This window comes from Rana temporaria, chromosome 3 (assembly GCF_905171775.1).
Source record: "Rana temporaria chromosome 3, aRanTem1.1, whole genome shotgun sequence".
In the NCBI taxonomy this organism is placed as follows: domain Eukaryota; kingdom Metazoa; phylum Chordata; class Amphibia; order Anura; family Ranidae; genus Rana; species Rana temporaria.
This window is the reverse complement of record NC_053491.1, coordinates 438,051,830-438,067,746: the sequence shown is the minus strand read 5'-3', so window position 1 is coordinate 438,067,746 and position 15,917 is coordinate 438,051,830. Positions and strand designations below refer to the sequence as shown.

Below are 15,917 nucleotides of genomic sequence, written 5' to 3'. Positions count from 1 at the left end.
TTTGTTTTTTTTTTGGTGGTTCTTCACCTTCATGCATTAACCCCTCCCCCACCTGGACCTGATCGTTCCAGCGACCGAGCCCAGCAGCTCCAGCCACTCTCTGGGTCCTCATTGGATGGATTGATGGAAGCAGGTACCATTGGCTCCCTCCTGCTGTCAATCAAATCCAATGATGTGGGAGGCTAGGCAGCATCCTGTCAGTCCATGGATGCAGGAATTGTAGAAAAATGCTTGGACAGCCGCACTCTGGAAAAACCTTCTCCGGTTGCCTTTTATTGATAAAAGTTTTCAAACACCACACATCACAGCAAAGACATGGGCATACAGATGACGTTTCGCACTACAATCGGTGCTTACTCATTACTGATTGTAGTGCGAAACGTCAGCTGTATGCCCCTGTCTTTGCTGTGATGTGTGGTGTTTGAACACTTTTATCAATAAAGGGCAACCGAGAAGGTTTTTCCAGAGTGCGGCTGTCCAAACATTTCTTTCTACAATTGCTTTGTGCATTGCCGGCACCTGGGTTTCTCTGAAAGGATACGGATTCATCCACATACCTAATTGGAGCAGTGACTATCTTCTCTCCATGGATGCAGGACTTTGAGTGTGGAATGCGGCACTCCTTGGGGGCACTCGGTGGAGCCAGGAGATTTTAATTTGTACAACCCTTCTATTTTCTTTTTCTCCCAGGCCTATGTTCTCAAGGGCAAGTTTCCTTCTTTCCTGGTTCTTTCCCCAAGTGTCAGTGCTTTGTGGATGACTCTGCATCAAGCTTTCTGTTCAGTTTTGTAAGGCTGCTTCTTCACACATTTACCAGGCAGCTGTTCACCCCTCTGTGGATGCCACTTCAGGGCAAAATGTCTTGCAGGCAGCTCGGGGGGGGGTTGCTTTTGTTTGCTGTGCTGCCCATTCATGTTCAGTGCATTTGGACCTCCCTTGTAGTCATAATATAAACGCTGTCCTGTGATGCATGATTTAAGAAATTTGGCTGTTTTCTGCCTCCAAATACTTCTAAATTTATCTCCTTTTTGTACCTGTTCCAGGACTCCTAGGTGCAGCTCCTGCCATGTCTCTTCTGGCCAATCCTGGTTTATCTACCGCTCTCCTGCAGCTGGTACTGCAGGCACAAAGCCCAACACAGGTAAACAGTGTATCAATAGAAAGTTTGACTTATTCAGTATATGTTGCATGCCTTCTGTTTATTGGTAGGAATCCATTTTTAGGTTCTTTAGTGTGTGTGTGTCCGATTTCATGAAACTTTGCGGTGGGCACATCTGCAGTGCTTTTATCTCTCCCTCCCACTCCTTAACCACTTAAGATCCGGACCAAAATGCAGGTAAAGGACCTGGGCCCTTTTTGCGATTCGGCACTGCGTCGCTTTAACCGTCAATTGTGCAATGTGGCTCCCAAACAAAATTGGCTTTTTTATTTTTTTTTATTTATTTTTTTTACAAATGGAGCTGCTTTCTTTTGGTGGTATTTGATCACCTCCTGCGTTTTTTTTTATTTGAGCTATAAAAATAGAGCAACAATTTTGAAAAAAACGAATTTTTTTTTTTTTTTTTTTTTTTTTTTTTTTTGCTATAATAAATATCCCCCAAAAAATATAAAAAAGTTTTACTCGGTTTAGGCCGATACGTTTTCATATTTTTCGTAAAAAAAATCGCAATAAGCGTTGATTGGTTTGCGCAAAAGTTATAGCGTCTACAAAATAGGGCATAGTTTTGGCATTTTTATTTTACTAGTAATGGCGGCTATCATCGATTTTTATCGGTACTGCGACCTTATGGCGGACACTTGACACATTTTTGGGACCTTTGGCATTTTTATAGTGATCAGTGCTATAAAAATGCATTGATTACTATAAAAAATGCCACTGGCAGGGAAGGGGTTAAGTTTGTTCCCTGGGTGTGTTCTAACTGTAGGGGGGGGTAGACTGACTAGGGGAAATGACTGATCGCTGTTCATACATTGTATGAACAATCGGGCATTTCTCCCCCTGACAGGACCGAGAGCTGTGTGTTTACACACACACAGCTCCCGGTTCTCGCTCTGTAACGAGCGATCGCGGGTGCCCTGCGGTGATCGCGCCTGCCGGGCACACGCGCCTCTGGCGGCACGTACGCGCCCCTATTGGCTGATTCGTGAGATGACGTAATATTACGTGATCTCGCGCAGCCTAGCCGACCTGCCACCGTAAAACTGCGGCGGCTGGTCGGCAATCGGTTAAGAGGAGAAAAAGTGCAATGTTATAGCTTTTTACCCACTTTGCATCAGTATATATATATATATATATATATATATATATATATATATATATATATATATATATATATATATATATATATATATATATATATATATATATATATATATATATATATATATATAATATAATTTTTTTTTTTTTTTTTTTTTTTTTTTTTTTTTTTTTCTGAATGCAGGAGCCCTGAATAAAATTGTGGCCTTTGCACTTTCTTATACAATATTTGCACAAATTTTAATCGCATGCATATTTTCAGGAAATGCTTCCCTACCCTCCACTGCAGCGAATCAAGCACAGATCCTAATTTACTGCTTCCCCGCCTACAAACAATGGAATGATGGCTCTGACACTAAAACTGATCTTATCCTCCTTTCTTCTGGGCGTGTTAGAGAAGATATGAGAAACCATTTGAAGCGTTAACCACGCCCCCCCCCCAAAAAAAATTCTGTTCCCTTAAAGCATTTTATACAGTGCTTGTGCTGTGTCATTTGGACCCCCGTATCACCCGAAATACCTGTCTGATTCTACCTAGGTATGCCCTCTGCAAACAGACCACGATTGATCATGGCTGCTGAGCCCCTTATACAGTGGTCTATTTGCGACAGTATGCTCTTCTGTATCTGTGTCCCCCTCTCCCAATGTACCCGCCCCCCCTCCACTCCTGCTGCTCATATATTCTAATGTATCATCCCATCATCTCTGCACCATGATCAGAAGCTTTCCTGTGTTCTGTAGGAATACTGCACGATTCCACCTGTATGAGCGCCGCTCAGCTGATTGAGGCGACACATAGCACTGAGCCACCAACAATCTCCTCCCCGGCTGACGTCAGCAGGAGGGCTTGGCCCCGCCCACTTAAGCTATGTAACAGGGGAGAATAATCGGCTGAGCGCCCGGAGCTCATACAGGTAGAATAGTGCCATTTACAGAACACAGGGGAGCTTCTGATAATGGTGCAGAGAGGATGGGGCAATGTAATAGAAGTGGGTTAACCACTTACCCCCCGGACCATATTGCTGCCCAAAGACCAGAGTACTTTTTGCGATTCGGGACTCTGTCGCTTTAACAGACAATTGCGCGTCCTTTTTTTCCCCACAAATGGAGCTTTCTTTTGGTGGTATTTGATCACCTCTGCGGTTTTTAGTTTTTGCGCTATAAACAAAAATAGAGCGACAATTTTGAAAAAAATGAATATTTTTTTACATTTTGCTATAATAAATATCCCCCAAAAATATATAAAAAAAATTTTTTCCTCAGTTTAGGCCGATACGTTTTCTTATTTTTCGTAAAAGAAAAATCGCAATAGGCGTTTATTGATTGGTTTGCGCAAAAGTTATAGCGTTTACTAAATAGGGGGTAGTTTTATGTCATTTTTATTATATATTTTTTTACTAGTAATGGTGGCGATCGGCTTTTTTTTTTTTTTTTTTGGTACTGCGACATTATGGCGGACACTTTTGACACATTTTTGGGACCATTGGCATTTTTATAGCGATCAGTGCTATAAAAATGCATTAGATTACTATAAAAATGCCACTGGCAGTGAAGGGGTTAACACTAGGGGGTGGGGAAGGGGTTAAGTATGCCTGGGTGTGTTCTTACTGTGGGGGGGGGGGGTGGCCTCACTAGGGGAAACACTGATCCTCGGTTCATACATTGTATGAACCGAAGATCAGCATTTCCCCTGCTGACAGGACCGGGAGCTGTGTGGTTACACACACAGCTCCCGGTCCCCGCTCTGTACCGAGCGATCGCGTGTGCCCGGCGGCGATCGCGCCCGCCAGGCACACGCACGGGAGTCGGGGGCGAGCGGGGGGCGCGCGCCTCCGGCGGCGCGTGCCCCTAGTGGCGGCTGGGAGAGAGGACGTCATATTACGTGCCCTCGCCCAGCAGAGCCACCTTGTGGACGTATATCGACGGTGCGCGGTCGGCAAGTGGTTAACAACCACTTTAAGGGACTGTATTATGGTCCCAGATCTATTTTACTGCGGAGTAAAAAAAAAGCCAAGTTCATGGCTGCAGCCGTAAACTTGTCAACCACTTAAGAGTCCAGGATGTGTGTGTGTTCTTGGTATTGTTACCCTGACATAAGTTTGCCTCCGTTCTTTATTTCAAATTTGTGTAATGTGTTTGGTTTTCTTGCAGAAGCCTGGGATTCTGGGAGACTCCCCCCTTGCCACATTATATGGAGCTCTGGGCCTATCACCCCAGCTCACTCCTCCAGGAAAACCTCTTATACCAGATCTAGGAATTGGTAAGTATTTGCTATGAATTGATTTGTTTCTGGCAATGCCAGTGGAGTTTGTTACAAGTAGTAATGGGCAATATAAGATCTCAACTTCCCAGTAGCTACCTGCTGGCTTAGTAATTTATTTAAATAAATATGTGCCTGCCAAGAGCTCTTCTGAGATCGGACTTCTAAAGTCACCACACTTTCCACTGCAGTTGGCTTCCTCTTACTGGAATAATCGGTGGGGGGGGGAATGTATTTGATCCCCTGCAGTTTGTAAGTTTGCCCACTTACAAAGAAATGAAGGGTCTCTAATTCTTTATCACTTTAAAAATAAAAAGACAGAATATCGACTAAATATCCAGCAAAAACACACAATACCAATGTTATAAATTGAGTTGCAGTTCAGTGAGTAAAAATATCAGATTCCCTCCCCCAGAACTGAATGATGTGGGAGGAGCACAGCCATGCTTTTTTGAATTGTCAGCAGGTGAGGGGAGAATTACCCCCCCCCCCCTTTTTCCTGGGGACAGCAGGCAAGGGATAATGACCGGGCAGATGCGGAACATGTTACACAGGTGAACTTATCCTTTTAAAGTGGAACTAAAGTTTAAGTGTTTACACATAAAAACAGATCCTGTTCCCTTAAAGCATGTTATACAGCACAGTGCTGTGTCATTTGGCCCCGTTTTTAGCCTGTAATGCCTGACCCTTCCAGTTTCTACTCTCTGCGTGTCAGTGCATAGGAAGTGCCTGGACAAGGATGTGGTGCCTGGTCCGTGAATGTCCACGAGTGCCTCAGCCATGCGATTCCCCCTCCTGGCTGTCACCTAGCCAATTGGGGGAGAGAGGGTGGGGTTGGGGCTCCATGTCGGAATGGACTTTGCTCTGGTGCCCCCATAGCAAGCTACTTGCTGTGGGGGCACTGAACAGGAGGGAGGGGCCAGGATCTCAGAAGAGGGACCCGAGAAGAGGATCTGGTTTCTGTGCAAATCTACTGCAACAGAGCAGGCAAGTATAACCTGATTGTTTTTATAGGAACATACAAGAACTTTACAATCAAGTCTCCATGTTCTAGCTCTTGTTGAAAATCAATGAAATATAAAGGTTTTTTTATTTATATTTTGAGAGAAAAATGTTGGTGTGCCAAATGACTTTAGTTACTAAATCAACCCCATTGATTTATAATAAAATCCAGTACAAAATCTGGTGCAGCCGTAAATGGTAGCCAATCTGCTTCTAACTTCAGATTATTCAATTAAGGAGAAAAAAAACGAAGCTGATTGGCTTCTTTGCAGAGCTGCACCAGATTTTGCACTCTTCAGTTTTAGTAAATCATCCCCATTGTGTATAAAGCCTGAAGCCTAGGGAGTGGAGATGTGTTATCACTTTTTACGGTGTGGATTAGAACATGAAGCCAAGCACCTCCATGGGGTAAAGTCCCAGCTTTTCTTTCCTCCTACATAACACATGGTAATTACTTTGCTTTGTCCTCTTACTCATATCACTTGCTATATAAAAACCTCATAAAATCTGACACTGGTAGCTGCCTAGACGGTGCTAAAAATACTGTAGTATGTCCAGTTCATAGCAAAGAAAGACTTGTGTGATCTCATTGTGGCCTATTGCATGTGGATGAGATGAAGCACAGTGACAGCTGACTTGTTTTCTGTTTCCTTACATTCCAGGAGGCTCCCTTCCAGCTGTGGGTCTTCCATCTGATTTGGGTACCTCCCAGCTACAGCAGTTTTTGGGACCTCAGCCGCCAGAATGGGATAGCCCCCCACCTACCCCTGTTCTAAGCTCCATTCTTGGTGGGCTGCCAAAGACCACAGAGTCAGCGGTACGTACTAAGCTTCCAGTCGGAGGGTATGCACGACTGTTTTTACAGCAAAACTCCAGTCCTACCAAAGTGTTAATGTTGGATCTGCCTAAGAGTTTATTGCCTTGTGTTCCCATAATGAAGAAATACCATCACAAGAGCTTATTACTTGTACTAAACTCTTTAGTGATCTTGTTCTGTAAAGTTTGTTTCACTGCTCGTCAAAGCAGCATCTCTGGTTCTAAAGGGTGTCGGGAACATACCCCAACATTTAAAGCAGGGTTCCTCAAACAGCTGTAGTAGAACTACACATCCCATGAGGCATTGTAACACACTGACATTCAGACATGACTAAGCATGATGGGAATTGTAGTTCCTGAACTGGAGGGCCGTAGTTTGAAGACCCATGATTTAAAGCTATACTGGGGGAAAAACTGAACAAAACTGCAGCTTCCACACACATCCCAAGTGTGCAAAGATCATTTTTAGGAGGTGTGAAGTTTGTGAAACCAGCCTGTTCTAACAATAAAATCAATCCCTATGGTGCCCTGGAGTCTGGAGCAGGGGTTAATCACCCGAGTCACATGGCTCAAGGTTTCAATTGTAATCGCTGCAGCAGAGATGGAAGTGCATTGTGTGTGACAAAGACCCTACCAATTTGGGGATGGTTTTGTTTGACATAGTTGGCCTCTTGTAAACCAGTTGGCCTCCTTTTTAGGTAAAAAAAAAAATATAGATAGATAGATTTCTGTTTTACCACTTAGATAGATTTCTGTTTTACCACTTGACAGACAGGCCTATTTCTGACATTTGTTGCTTACAAGCTAAAATCTATTTTAATATTTTTGCTTGAACACATATACAATTTAAGCGAGAGACCCTAGAGAATACAGCATCCCCTCCCACTGCTTGTAATAACAGCCAAGTGGCTGCATTGATACAAGAAAGCTGAACCGTCTGCTTGAAGCCAATGACGTACAGGTATGTGATTTGGCAGCTAGTGATTACATTTTAAGCAAAATGCACTATAGAATACAAACTGGGCATATCGGCCCATCTGCAGGTTTTGTGACCTTTACATGTGGACACAAATCTATATACCAGGTACTGAAGGAAGCTGCTTGAATAAGCATGGACATATATTCAAACAGTGGTGGCTGGTGTTTGTTTGTTTTTTATTTCATTTTTTTTTTTTTTTTGGGGGGGGTGGTGCAAACCTGGAAAAAAGTGTCAAGTGCTGCCCGGCACTTGCCTGTCTCAGTGGGGCAGCGTGTAACGGTGGCAATGTCTTCTCCCGTCCTCTCTTCCCGTCCTCTGCTATGATTGTACGTCAGGCATCCAATCGGGTAACAGACCTGAGTGGCTGAGGTTCAGTGTTAGGAAAACAAATATTTGCTTTCCCAACACAACTCTGAACGGCGAGCACCCAGCATGGCGCCCACTGTTCACCTTTTTGGATGCCTATTGGAGCCTATAGCTTTAATCGAGTGCTTCCAAAAAAATACCCCACCGCTGTAATTTGGGTGTCTGGCAACCGTGCACCTAAATAGAGGGTTGCAGCGTCAACCATCGATAAATTCATGCAATGCACTAATCTATTTATGGTGATAGACAGGTGGCAGGAGAGGGGGTGGTGCCCTTTATGGATGCATTGCCACCGTCTTTGACTGACTACTACTGGCCATGCTGTGGCCTGGATTAAAGGGAATCTACAGCCGAGACCAAAATCTTTGACTGACAAATATTTCCAGTCTGCCGCCTTGGTTAAGATGGCAATTTCCATATACACCATAATGTTATGCAGAGTGATTAGATTAATTGGAAAGTCCCTCTTTGCCATAAAAATGAACTTCCCACAAAACGTTTTGTGACGGCTTCAGGGTGCCCAAGAAAGTCCAGCAAGCAGCAGGACCGTCTCCTACAGTTGATTGAGCTGGGGGGATTGGTGCACCACCAGTACAGAGCTTTCTCAGGAGTGACACCTGACAGGTGTGGATTCATCAGTGAGACTTTTGGAGGATAGCCTGGTGTCGGGCAGTAAAGGTCTCGCTTGTCCAGGTAAGATATCAGGAAGAGACTTGTATTCTGCAAATGTACAGGGATTGGACTGCTTAGCACTGGGGTCAAGTCATTTTCTCTGAAGAATCTCCTTGTCAGGAGTAAAGAATGGCGCTACCATAAGTCCTGTGTCAAGCCAACAGTAAAGCATCCCGAGACCATTCATGTGTGGGGGTGCTTCTCAGCCAAGGGAGTGGGGGGCTTGCTTGCAATTTTGTTTAAGAACACAGCCATCAATAGAGAATGGTACAGTACAAAAACATCCTCCGAAAACAACTTCTCCCAACCATCCAAGAACAGTTTGAGGAACAATGCCTTTTCCAGCATGATGTAGCACCTCGCTATAAGTGGTTTGGGGAACAAAAGGTCGAATTTTTGGGTCCATGGCCAGGAAATTTCCCAGAACTTGTGCTCAATCCTCAAGAGGCAGGTGAACCCCCCCCCCCCCCCCCCCAAAAAAAATTCTGATAAACTCCAAGCATCAATTATGAAAGAAAAGAATGGGCTGCTATCAGTCAGGATGTGGCCTAGAAGTTGATTCACAGCATGCCAGGGGGAATTGCAGAGGTCAACACTGCAAATATGACTCTGCATAAACCTAAAAGCGTATGAAATGCTTGTAATTCTACTTTGGTATACCATAGTAACTCAACAATCTAAACACTGAAGCAGCAGACTTTGTGAAAATGTGTGTGTGTGTGTGTGTGTGTATATATATATATATATATATATATATATATATATATATATATATATATATATATATATATATATATATATATATATATATATATATATATATATATTCATATTCTCTAGCCATGTCTGTAGACAAAAGCTGTGTTGAGCTCGGCTTTTAAAAGCGGAGTAGGGAACAGTTAAAACCTTTATGTGGATTTTCTGGCTGTCCCCACTGGGGAGATTCCCTCTTTTATCCCAGTGACAGGTGTTGGATAAAGCCAGAATTTATAGCTGAACTCCTGCAAACCGCTAAATACACAAGAAATATAAATGTGTGGTAGCTTTTTACCTGCTAAGGCTCTGTTCACACCTGGGCATTTTGAATCCCTGCTGCCATTTTAGAACGCACTGCAGATTGCCATGCGATTTATGGTAGAACCACACCACATGTTTAAGGTGCCATCGAAATGAATACAATCTGAAATTCCTGTTTGAGATTTGTCATTTGAAATGTTTAAATCGTGGGCAGAATTGTACCAATTCTAAAACCCCAGATGTGCATGGAGTCTAAATGATTTGTCCATAAACTACACAGCTCTCTGGGAAAACTTTATTTTTTATTTTTATTTTTTTTTGTACCCCACGACAGTGAAAGGAGTAACAGCAGGCTGATTAGCTTATCTGGCACTGCTGTCTCTTCCTATCAGTATGTCCCCCGACACATCAGATTGGCTCATTGTGCTGCTTTTTCCTCCCCAGGCCAAGCTCTGCTGCGCCATAGATTCTTCAAGATAAGCAGTCAAGAATAATTCCTACTGCATTTTAAAACCCTTTACTGATTGAACTCAGAGCTACATTAAAGTTGTAGTAAACTGATTAAAAAAACAGACACCACTAACACACTGGGCCGGATTCAGATACAATGGCGTATCTGTCCGACCGGTGTAACGTATCTTAGATACGTTGCGCCGCTGTAACTTTGGGCGCAAGTTCCGTATTCATAAAGAACGTGCGCCCGAAGTTACGGCGGCGTAGCATATGTGAGCCGGCGTAAGCCCGCCTAATTCAAATGGGGATTTGGGGGGCGTGTTTTATTAAAATTTTGCTTGACCCCGCGTATTTTAAGTTTTGTTTTTTGTTTTTTTTTTTGAACGGCGTATGCGCCGTTCGTGAAAACATCTCAGTGCGCATGCTCGAAAATCCGCCGCAAAACGTCATTGCTTTCGACGTGAACGTAAATTACGTCCAGCCGTATTCGCGAACGACTTACGCAAACGACGTTAAAATTCAAAACTTGGGGCAGGAACGACGGCCATACTTAACATCAGCTACGCCTCATATAGCAGGGGTAACTATACGCCGGAAAAAGCCGAACGCAAACTACGTAAAAAAGCGCCGGGCGGTCGTTCATTTCTGAATCGGCGTAAATACTAATTTGCATATTCCTTGCGTAAAAATACAGAAGCGCCACCTAGCGGCCAGCCTAAAATTGCAGCCTAAGATACGACGTAAGACACTTACACCTGTCTGATCTTAGGCATATCTATGCGTAACTGATTCTCTGAATCGGTCGCATAGATACGACCGGCCGGACTCAGAGATACGACAGCGTATCAGGAGATACGCCGTCGTTTCTTTCTGAATCCGGCCCACTTAGTGTAACTCTGACCCAATTAACCCCTCAGAATGAATGAGGTAAAGTTGTAATGGCCACCCATCACCTTCTGCCCTCTCCACCATAAAATGAACTTGTGTTGCTATTCTCCCACCATACAATTTTTTTTTTTTTGTGTGTGAATGAAGTGGATGAATGACAAAATCTCACTCGCAGAACATGATGCATTGGGGCAGTGTAGGAATGGCAGAGGGTGAGCTGCGCAACTAGTGTCTTAATGTCTAGCTATAACTAACCTTTTCCTGCAAACTGGAACTGTTGGCCATACTTTACAATGTACTTTTGCATAAAAATTCCAGATGTCGCTCCTTGGCGAACCACCTGTTCATTCTGGGCAATTCATGAATTTCCATGGCCGGATCCCGAGCACAACCTCACTGGGTAAGAAGCAAGTGACGGAAGTAGACAATGTGCTACTATTGAACTTTCATGTGCTATAAACTTGTGTTCTGTCTCCTCTTCTCTTCTAGGTCAAGCAAGTAAACCGACCGCCTACAAGCAAAAAGCAGCAGTGCCCAGAGTTCCTCTGGCTTCCTTGCAGGAGTCCATGCTGACGCCTACAGAGGGCTATCCTTTTGACTTTCAGGCAGTAAGAAGACAATGTTGTCTGTCCTCTCAGTATACCTGTCTGCTTTATGATGAATATCCTGTGGGGGGTGATCACTTGAAGCTCCTGTACATGTTAAGCCTCATACACACGATCTGACTTCCATTGGACAAATCCGTGTCCGAAGGGCGTTGGCCGTGAACTTGTTCTGCATACAGATGGCAGAACTTTTTCAGCCAACATACACGAAACTACATAGCTTTTCAGCTCTTCAGTGCCACCCTTTAGGCAACTTCTGCTATGGTTGGCATTGGTTTGGAGCATGTGTATTTTTATACTTTTGGATTTTTTTTTTTTTTTTTTTAAGCATGCTTTAAAACGTTTGTTGGAAATTCCGACAATTGTCCAATGGAGCGTACAAACGATCGGATTTTCCGACAAAACCCTGCCATCACACGTGTTGTCGGAAAATCCGATCGTGTACGAGGCTTTACAGTGACGGCTGAAGGAGACGACATAGTGCATGCCATTTGAGAGGAAAATACACTAAAGCAAGTGGCAAAGTGTCATGTTTATCTAAAGGTCTATATGACCAAAAATTTGTGGCGCCCTTTACAGATTGAATTTGTGTGGTTCCAGTACTGTTGATGATATAACCTGCAAAGACCTGTTCCAATAGTTGTGCACTCTCAAACTTGTGGTAAACTTTGTAGTGTTTGGTGTATACCAAGGATGTCATTCAGTTTAACTGCGGGCCACATCGGCCTTATGGCTGGCTGCCCTCTAGGTGCCAGTTGTATGTGTAAAGACTGTCCAGAGCAAACCCCCCCCCCCCCCCCCCCCCAACCATCAGTCAAGTCTCCACCCTCCCTTTCATCAGTGCGTTCTCCTCTCCCTTACCTTGTGCTGAAGTTGGGGGCAGAGCTGGGAAGCAGAAAGTGCTCTGTCTGCACGATTGACTGTCTCTTGTATGGTTGCGTCCTACTTATATTTTCCTACAAGGCCGCTTGGCGCCCACTACTGGTAGTTATAGCACCCAAATGTGAGACTGTATGTAGGGAGCGATGATTGGAGTCATTTTTTTAGGGGGAACCCTCCCTCGATCCGGGTGGACGTCGTATGACGTCTTTTTGTTCCTGGCGATCTAGGGAGCGCACCCGCGGCACCGCTCGTCACCCGGCGCGTGTGCCCATGTTTGATGCCGACCACCCGCGATTGCCGGTGATCATGGCAGGAGTGTGGATCTGGGTGTGTAAACACCCAGATCCACCTCCTGTCAGAGGTGAGGAGACTGATGCTGTGTTCCCAGAACAGAGGAACGCACATCGGTCTCCTCCCCTTGTGAGTCCCCTTCCCCCCTATAGTTGAAACACACTTTAGGGAACATTTTAACCCCTTCAGCGCCCCCTAGCGTTGACCCCTTCCCTGCCAGTCACATTTACACAGTAATCTGTGCATATTTATAGCACTAATCGCTGTATAAATGTGGTCCCAAAAACGTGTCAAAGGTGTCCGATGTGTCCGCCGCAATGTCACGGTCACAATAAAAAAAATGGCAGATCGCCGCTATTGCTAGTAAAAAAAAATTATAAAATAAAAATGCCATAAATCTATCACCTATTTTGTAGACGCTATAACTTTTGTGCAAACCAATCAATCTACGATTATTGCGATATTTTTGTAAAAAAAAAATGTAGCATACGTATCGGTCTAAACCGAGGGGGGAAAAAAATGTTAATTGCGATTTATTAAAGTAAAAAATATTGTGGGGTGTTTTTTTTTTTTTTTTTTTTTTTTAAATCGTCCTTGTTTATAGCGCAAAAAATAAAAACCGCAGAGATGATCAAATACCACCGAAAGCTATATCTGTGGGGAAAAAACATAAAGATTTGCCTTGGCTGCCCTATTCACGGTATAGCCGGGGGAGGCAACCTTGGCCCTCCAGCTGTGGTGAAACTACAAGACCCTGACTATCCCGACTCGGAGGTATGATGGATTTGTAGTTTCACCACAGCTGGAGTGTCGAGGTTGCCTACCCCTGCTGTATCGTGTCGCCTGGTAACTGTCAGGTGCACTTTTTGATATGACTCTTCTGCATGTTCATGTTGTGTTCTGGCTGTGATGCAAGTTTATTTCCTCTATCCTGTCAGGAGCTACCACTTCAAACCTTTTCCCAAAACCGGGACCGTACTGTGCCAAATCTGAGTTCATTGGAGCCCAGGAATAAGGTAACACTTGTGAAGCTTGGCATCCACAATTGTTTAATCACTGTATGGGTTATGTTGCCACCTTGCAGTGAATGTACACTGGCCAGGAAAAAAGGCAGGAATATCTGCCCAGGTGCAACCCCTTCCAGCTCAGTCAAGCTTCAGTTTTGTGCCTAATGGATGCTTTCCATCGTCTCTGAAGACCTTTGTAATCTGGGCAGTGATGGGGCCCAATATCAATCATTAACTACAGCAAGCTAAGAGCAACTGTACTCAGGCCCAGCATACAAGAGGGGGTTGTCCTGTAATGTCTGCCATTTGGCACTGAGCCCTGTGGGCAACAAACTAACATACCTGGTGATCCTGCCGGTTGACAATGAGCTTTACAGGTCCAAGACAGAAATTCTTGAGGGGCATTTAGGATGGCAAGAGACCTGGGGGTCCTAGTAGGTTCAGCAATGGCATGCAATGCCAAGCTGCTGCTAACAAAGCAAACAGAATATTGGCATGTATTAAAAAGGGGATTAACTCCAGAGATAAAGTGATAATTCTCATGCTCTATAAGACTCTGGAGTATGCCGTCCTAGTTCTGGGCACCAGTCCTCAGGAAGGATGTACTGGAAATGGAGCAAGTACAAAGAAGGGCAACAAAGCTAATAAAGGGTCTGGAGGATATTAGTTATGAGGAAAGGTTGTGAGCACTGAACTTATTCTCTCTGGAGAAAAGATGCTTGAGAGGGGATATGATTTCTATTTACAAATACGTACAATAGGGATAAAAACTTTTTTGCAGAAGGGAGTTTAAGATTAAACTGCTTCTCTAATTTTAATGAGTGGCCTTGTCTTATTAAACTACGTAGAGGGTTCTTTATTGTAAGAACGACAAGGATGTGGGATTACCTTCCACAGGCGGTGGTCTCGATAGGGGGCATTGATGGGTTTTAAACGATTAAATAAGCACCTGAACAACCACAACATGCAAGAATATACAATGTAATACTGACATATAATCACACATGGGTTGCACTTGTGTTTTTTTTCAACCTCACCTACTATAACATGGGTCTTCAAACTACAGCCCCCCAGTTGTTCAGGAACTAAAATTCCCATCATGCCCAGTCATGTCTGAATGTCAGTGTTGCAATGCCTCATGGGATGTGTAGTTCTACAACAGCTTGAGGGCAGTAGTTTGAGGATCCCTGTACTATAACTGAGTAAAGGTCCTGGGGCATGCCCACTGTCTGAGGGGTGAAGTTTGGGCCTATTGGGCCCTGCAGCTTGGGCTGGTAAGTGCCCTAATTTGTGGCACTGTGGCAGCCCCCACTTGGTGTTCCTATATGTGGTGCTCTAGAGCACAGGATGGCATTGGGACACGTTTGACTTCCTCTTGGGAGGGTATTTTCAGGCGTAACAGTCTTTAAAAGAAGTGGGCCAGTTGGCCATTTTATGTCCTATTCGCATCTATAGGGATTCCTTGCCCGCATGGCTCAACAGCCTCCACCTAATGCCACAACCACTAACCAAGCTGACTTCTGTCAATTGGGGCACATAAAGTACATGTGACAGCACCCCCAAAAATACATATGCCCTTTAGGGTTTTGACACAGGCAGACACTTCCCAGCTAAGTGCCAACTTCCCGCTGAGTTTACAGGCCTATTATCCCTCAGCCAGCCATGGCTTCTTGCTGGCAGGGGATGTGGAAAAGAATGAGGGTTCTCCGAGTCCTTCAGGTAGGTCCTCCTGCAAAGTTGAGGGCGATGACAAATGGAGAGGGTGAATCTCCCTAATGGGGGAATGGAGGGCTATAAAAACTGACATCCACCCAGCTCTACTTTATCCAAAACTAAAAAAAAAACTTTGCCTTAGTAGTTATACTTTAAGGACTGTGCTGGTGACCCTCTTTAAAATATACTTGTTTCTGCCCCAATTACTGTACCAGTAAAGATAATCTGGATATGCTAGTAATTTAATGAAAATAAGTACATTAAAAAACAAAGCACTAGAAGTTTACATAAAATCATGAATTTAAATTCTTGTGGTGTTTAAAGTCATTATTAAAACCATTGTAACAATAAAAATCACCCAGGAATGTTTTCTACAGGTCTCACCACCTTCAAGATATCGAGAGCGCAGTAGCAGTATGCCGGCTCCTCTGCCTCACTATAGCGCTGGATCCCCTACCTCTTACTTCACCAGTGGATTTCATGCTGGGCTGCAGCAGACTCACCTGAACAAAGTGAGAAGCTTGTTTGTACTGGAGTGAAAGCTTGAATGGCGTGTTGGGTTGTAATTTTATATCTTGCATCTGGTGCAAACTTTTTTTTTTCTGCAGGCTGTGGGCATGCCTCCTACCAGTCCAGGAGGAGTGCTTCTGGATTATGAAGATCAAGTGCTAACCTCTGGAAATTCCTGTAAAGTAAGACCAGTGTG

General features: G+C 44.1%; 1 protein-coding gene across 2 annotated transcripts in view; it reads left to right on the top strand.

Moving 5' to 3' along the window:
* The window catches only part of RAVER1 (ribonucleoprotein, PTB binding 1), a 43,028-nt gene that overhangs the window by 24,817 nt on the left and 2,294 nt on the right, over nucleotides 1-15,917 (top strand). Inside the window, exons 6-13 of one of the 2 annotated variants that reach the window (XM_040346412.1) lie at nucleotides 1,044-1,141; nucleotides 4,412-4,520; nucleotides 6,185-6,339; nucleotides 11,032-11,113; nucleotides 11,203-11,321; nucleotides 13,430-13,507; nucleotides 15,589-15,723; nucleotides 15,820-15,903. In XM_040346412.1, coding sequence (XP_040202346.1) covers nucleotides 1,044-1,141; nucleotides 4,412-4,520; nucleotides 6,185-6,339; nucleotides 11,032-11,113; nucleotides 11,203-11,321; nucleotides 13,430-13,507; nucleotides 15,589-15,723; nucleotides 15,820-15,903 — 860 coding nt within the window. The remainder of the gene's footprint in view (nucleotides 1-1,043; nucleotides 1,142-4,411; nucleotides 4,521-6,184; nucleotides 6,340-11,031; nucleotides 11,114-11,202; nucleotides 11,322-13,429; nucleotides 13,508-15,588; nucleotides 15,724-15,819; nucleotides 15,904-15,917) is intronic. The other variant, XM_040346413.1, reaches the window with a different exon arrangement.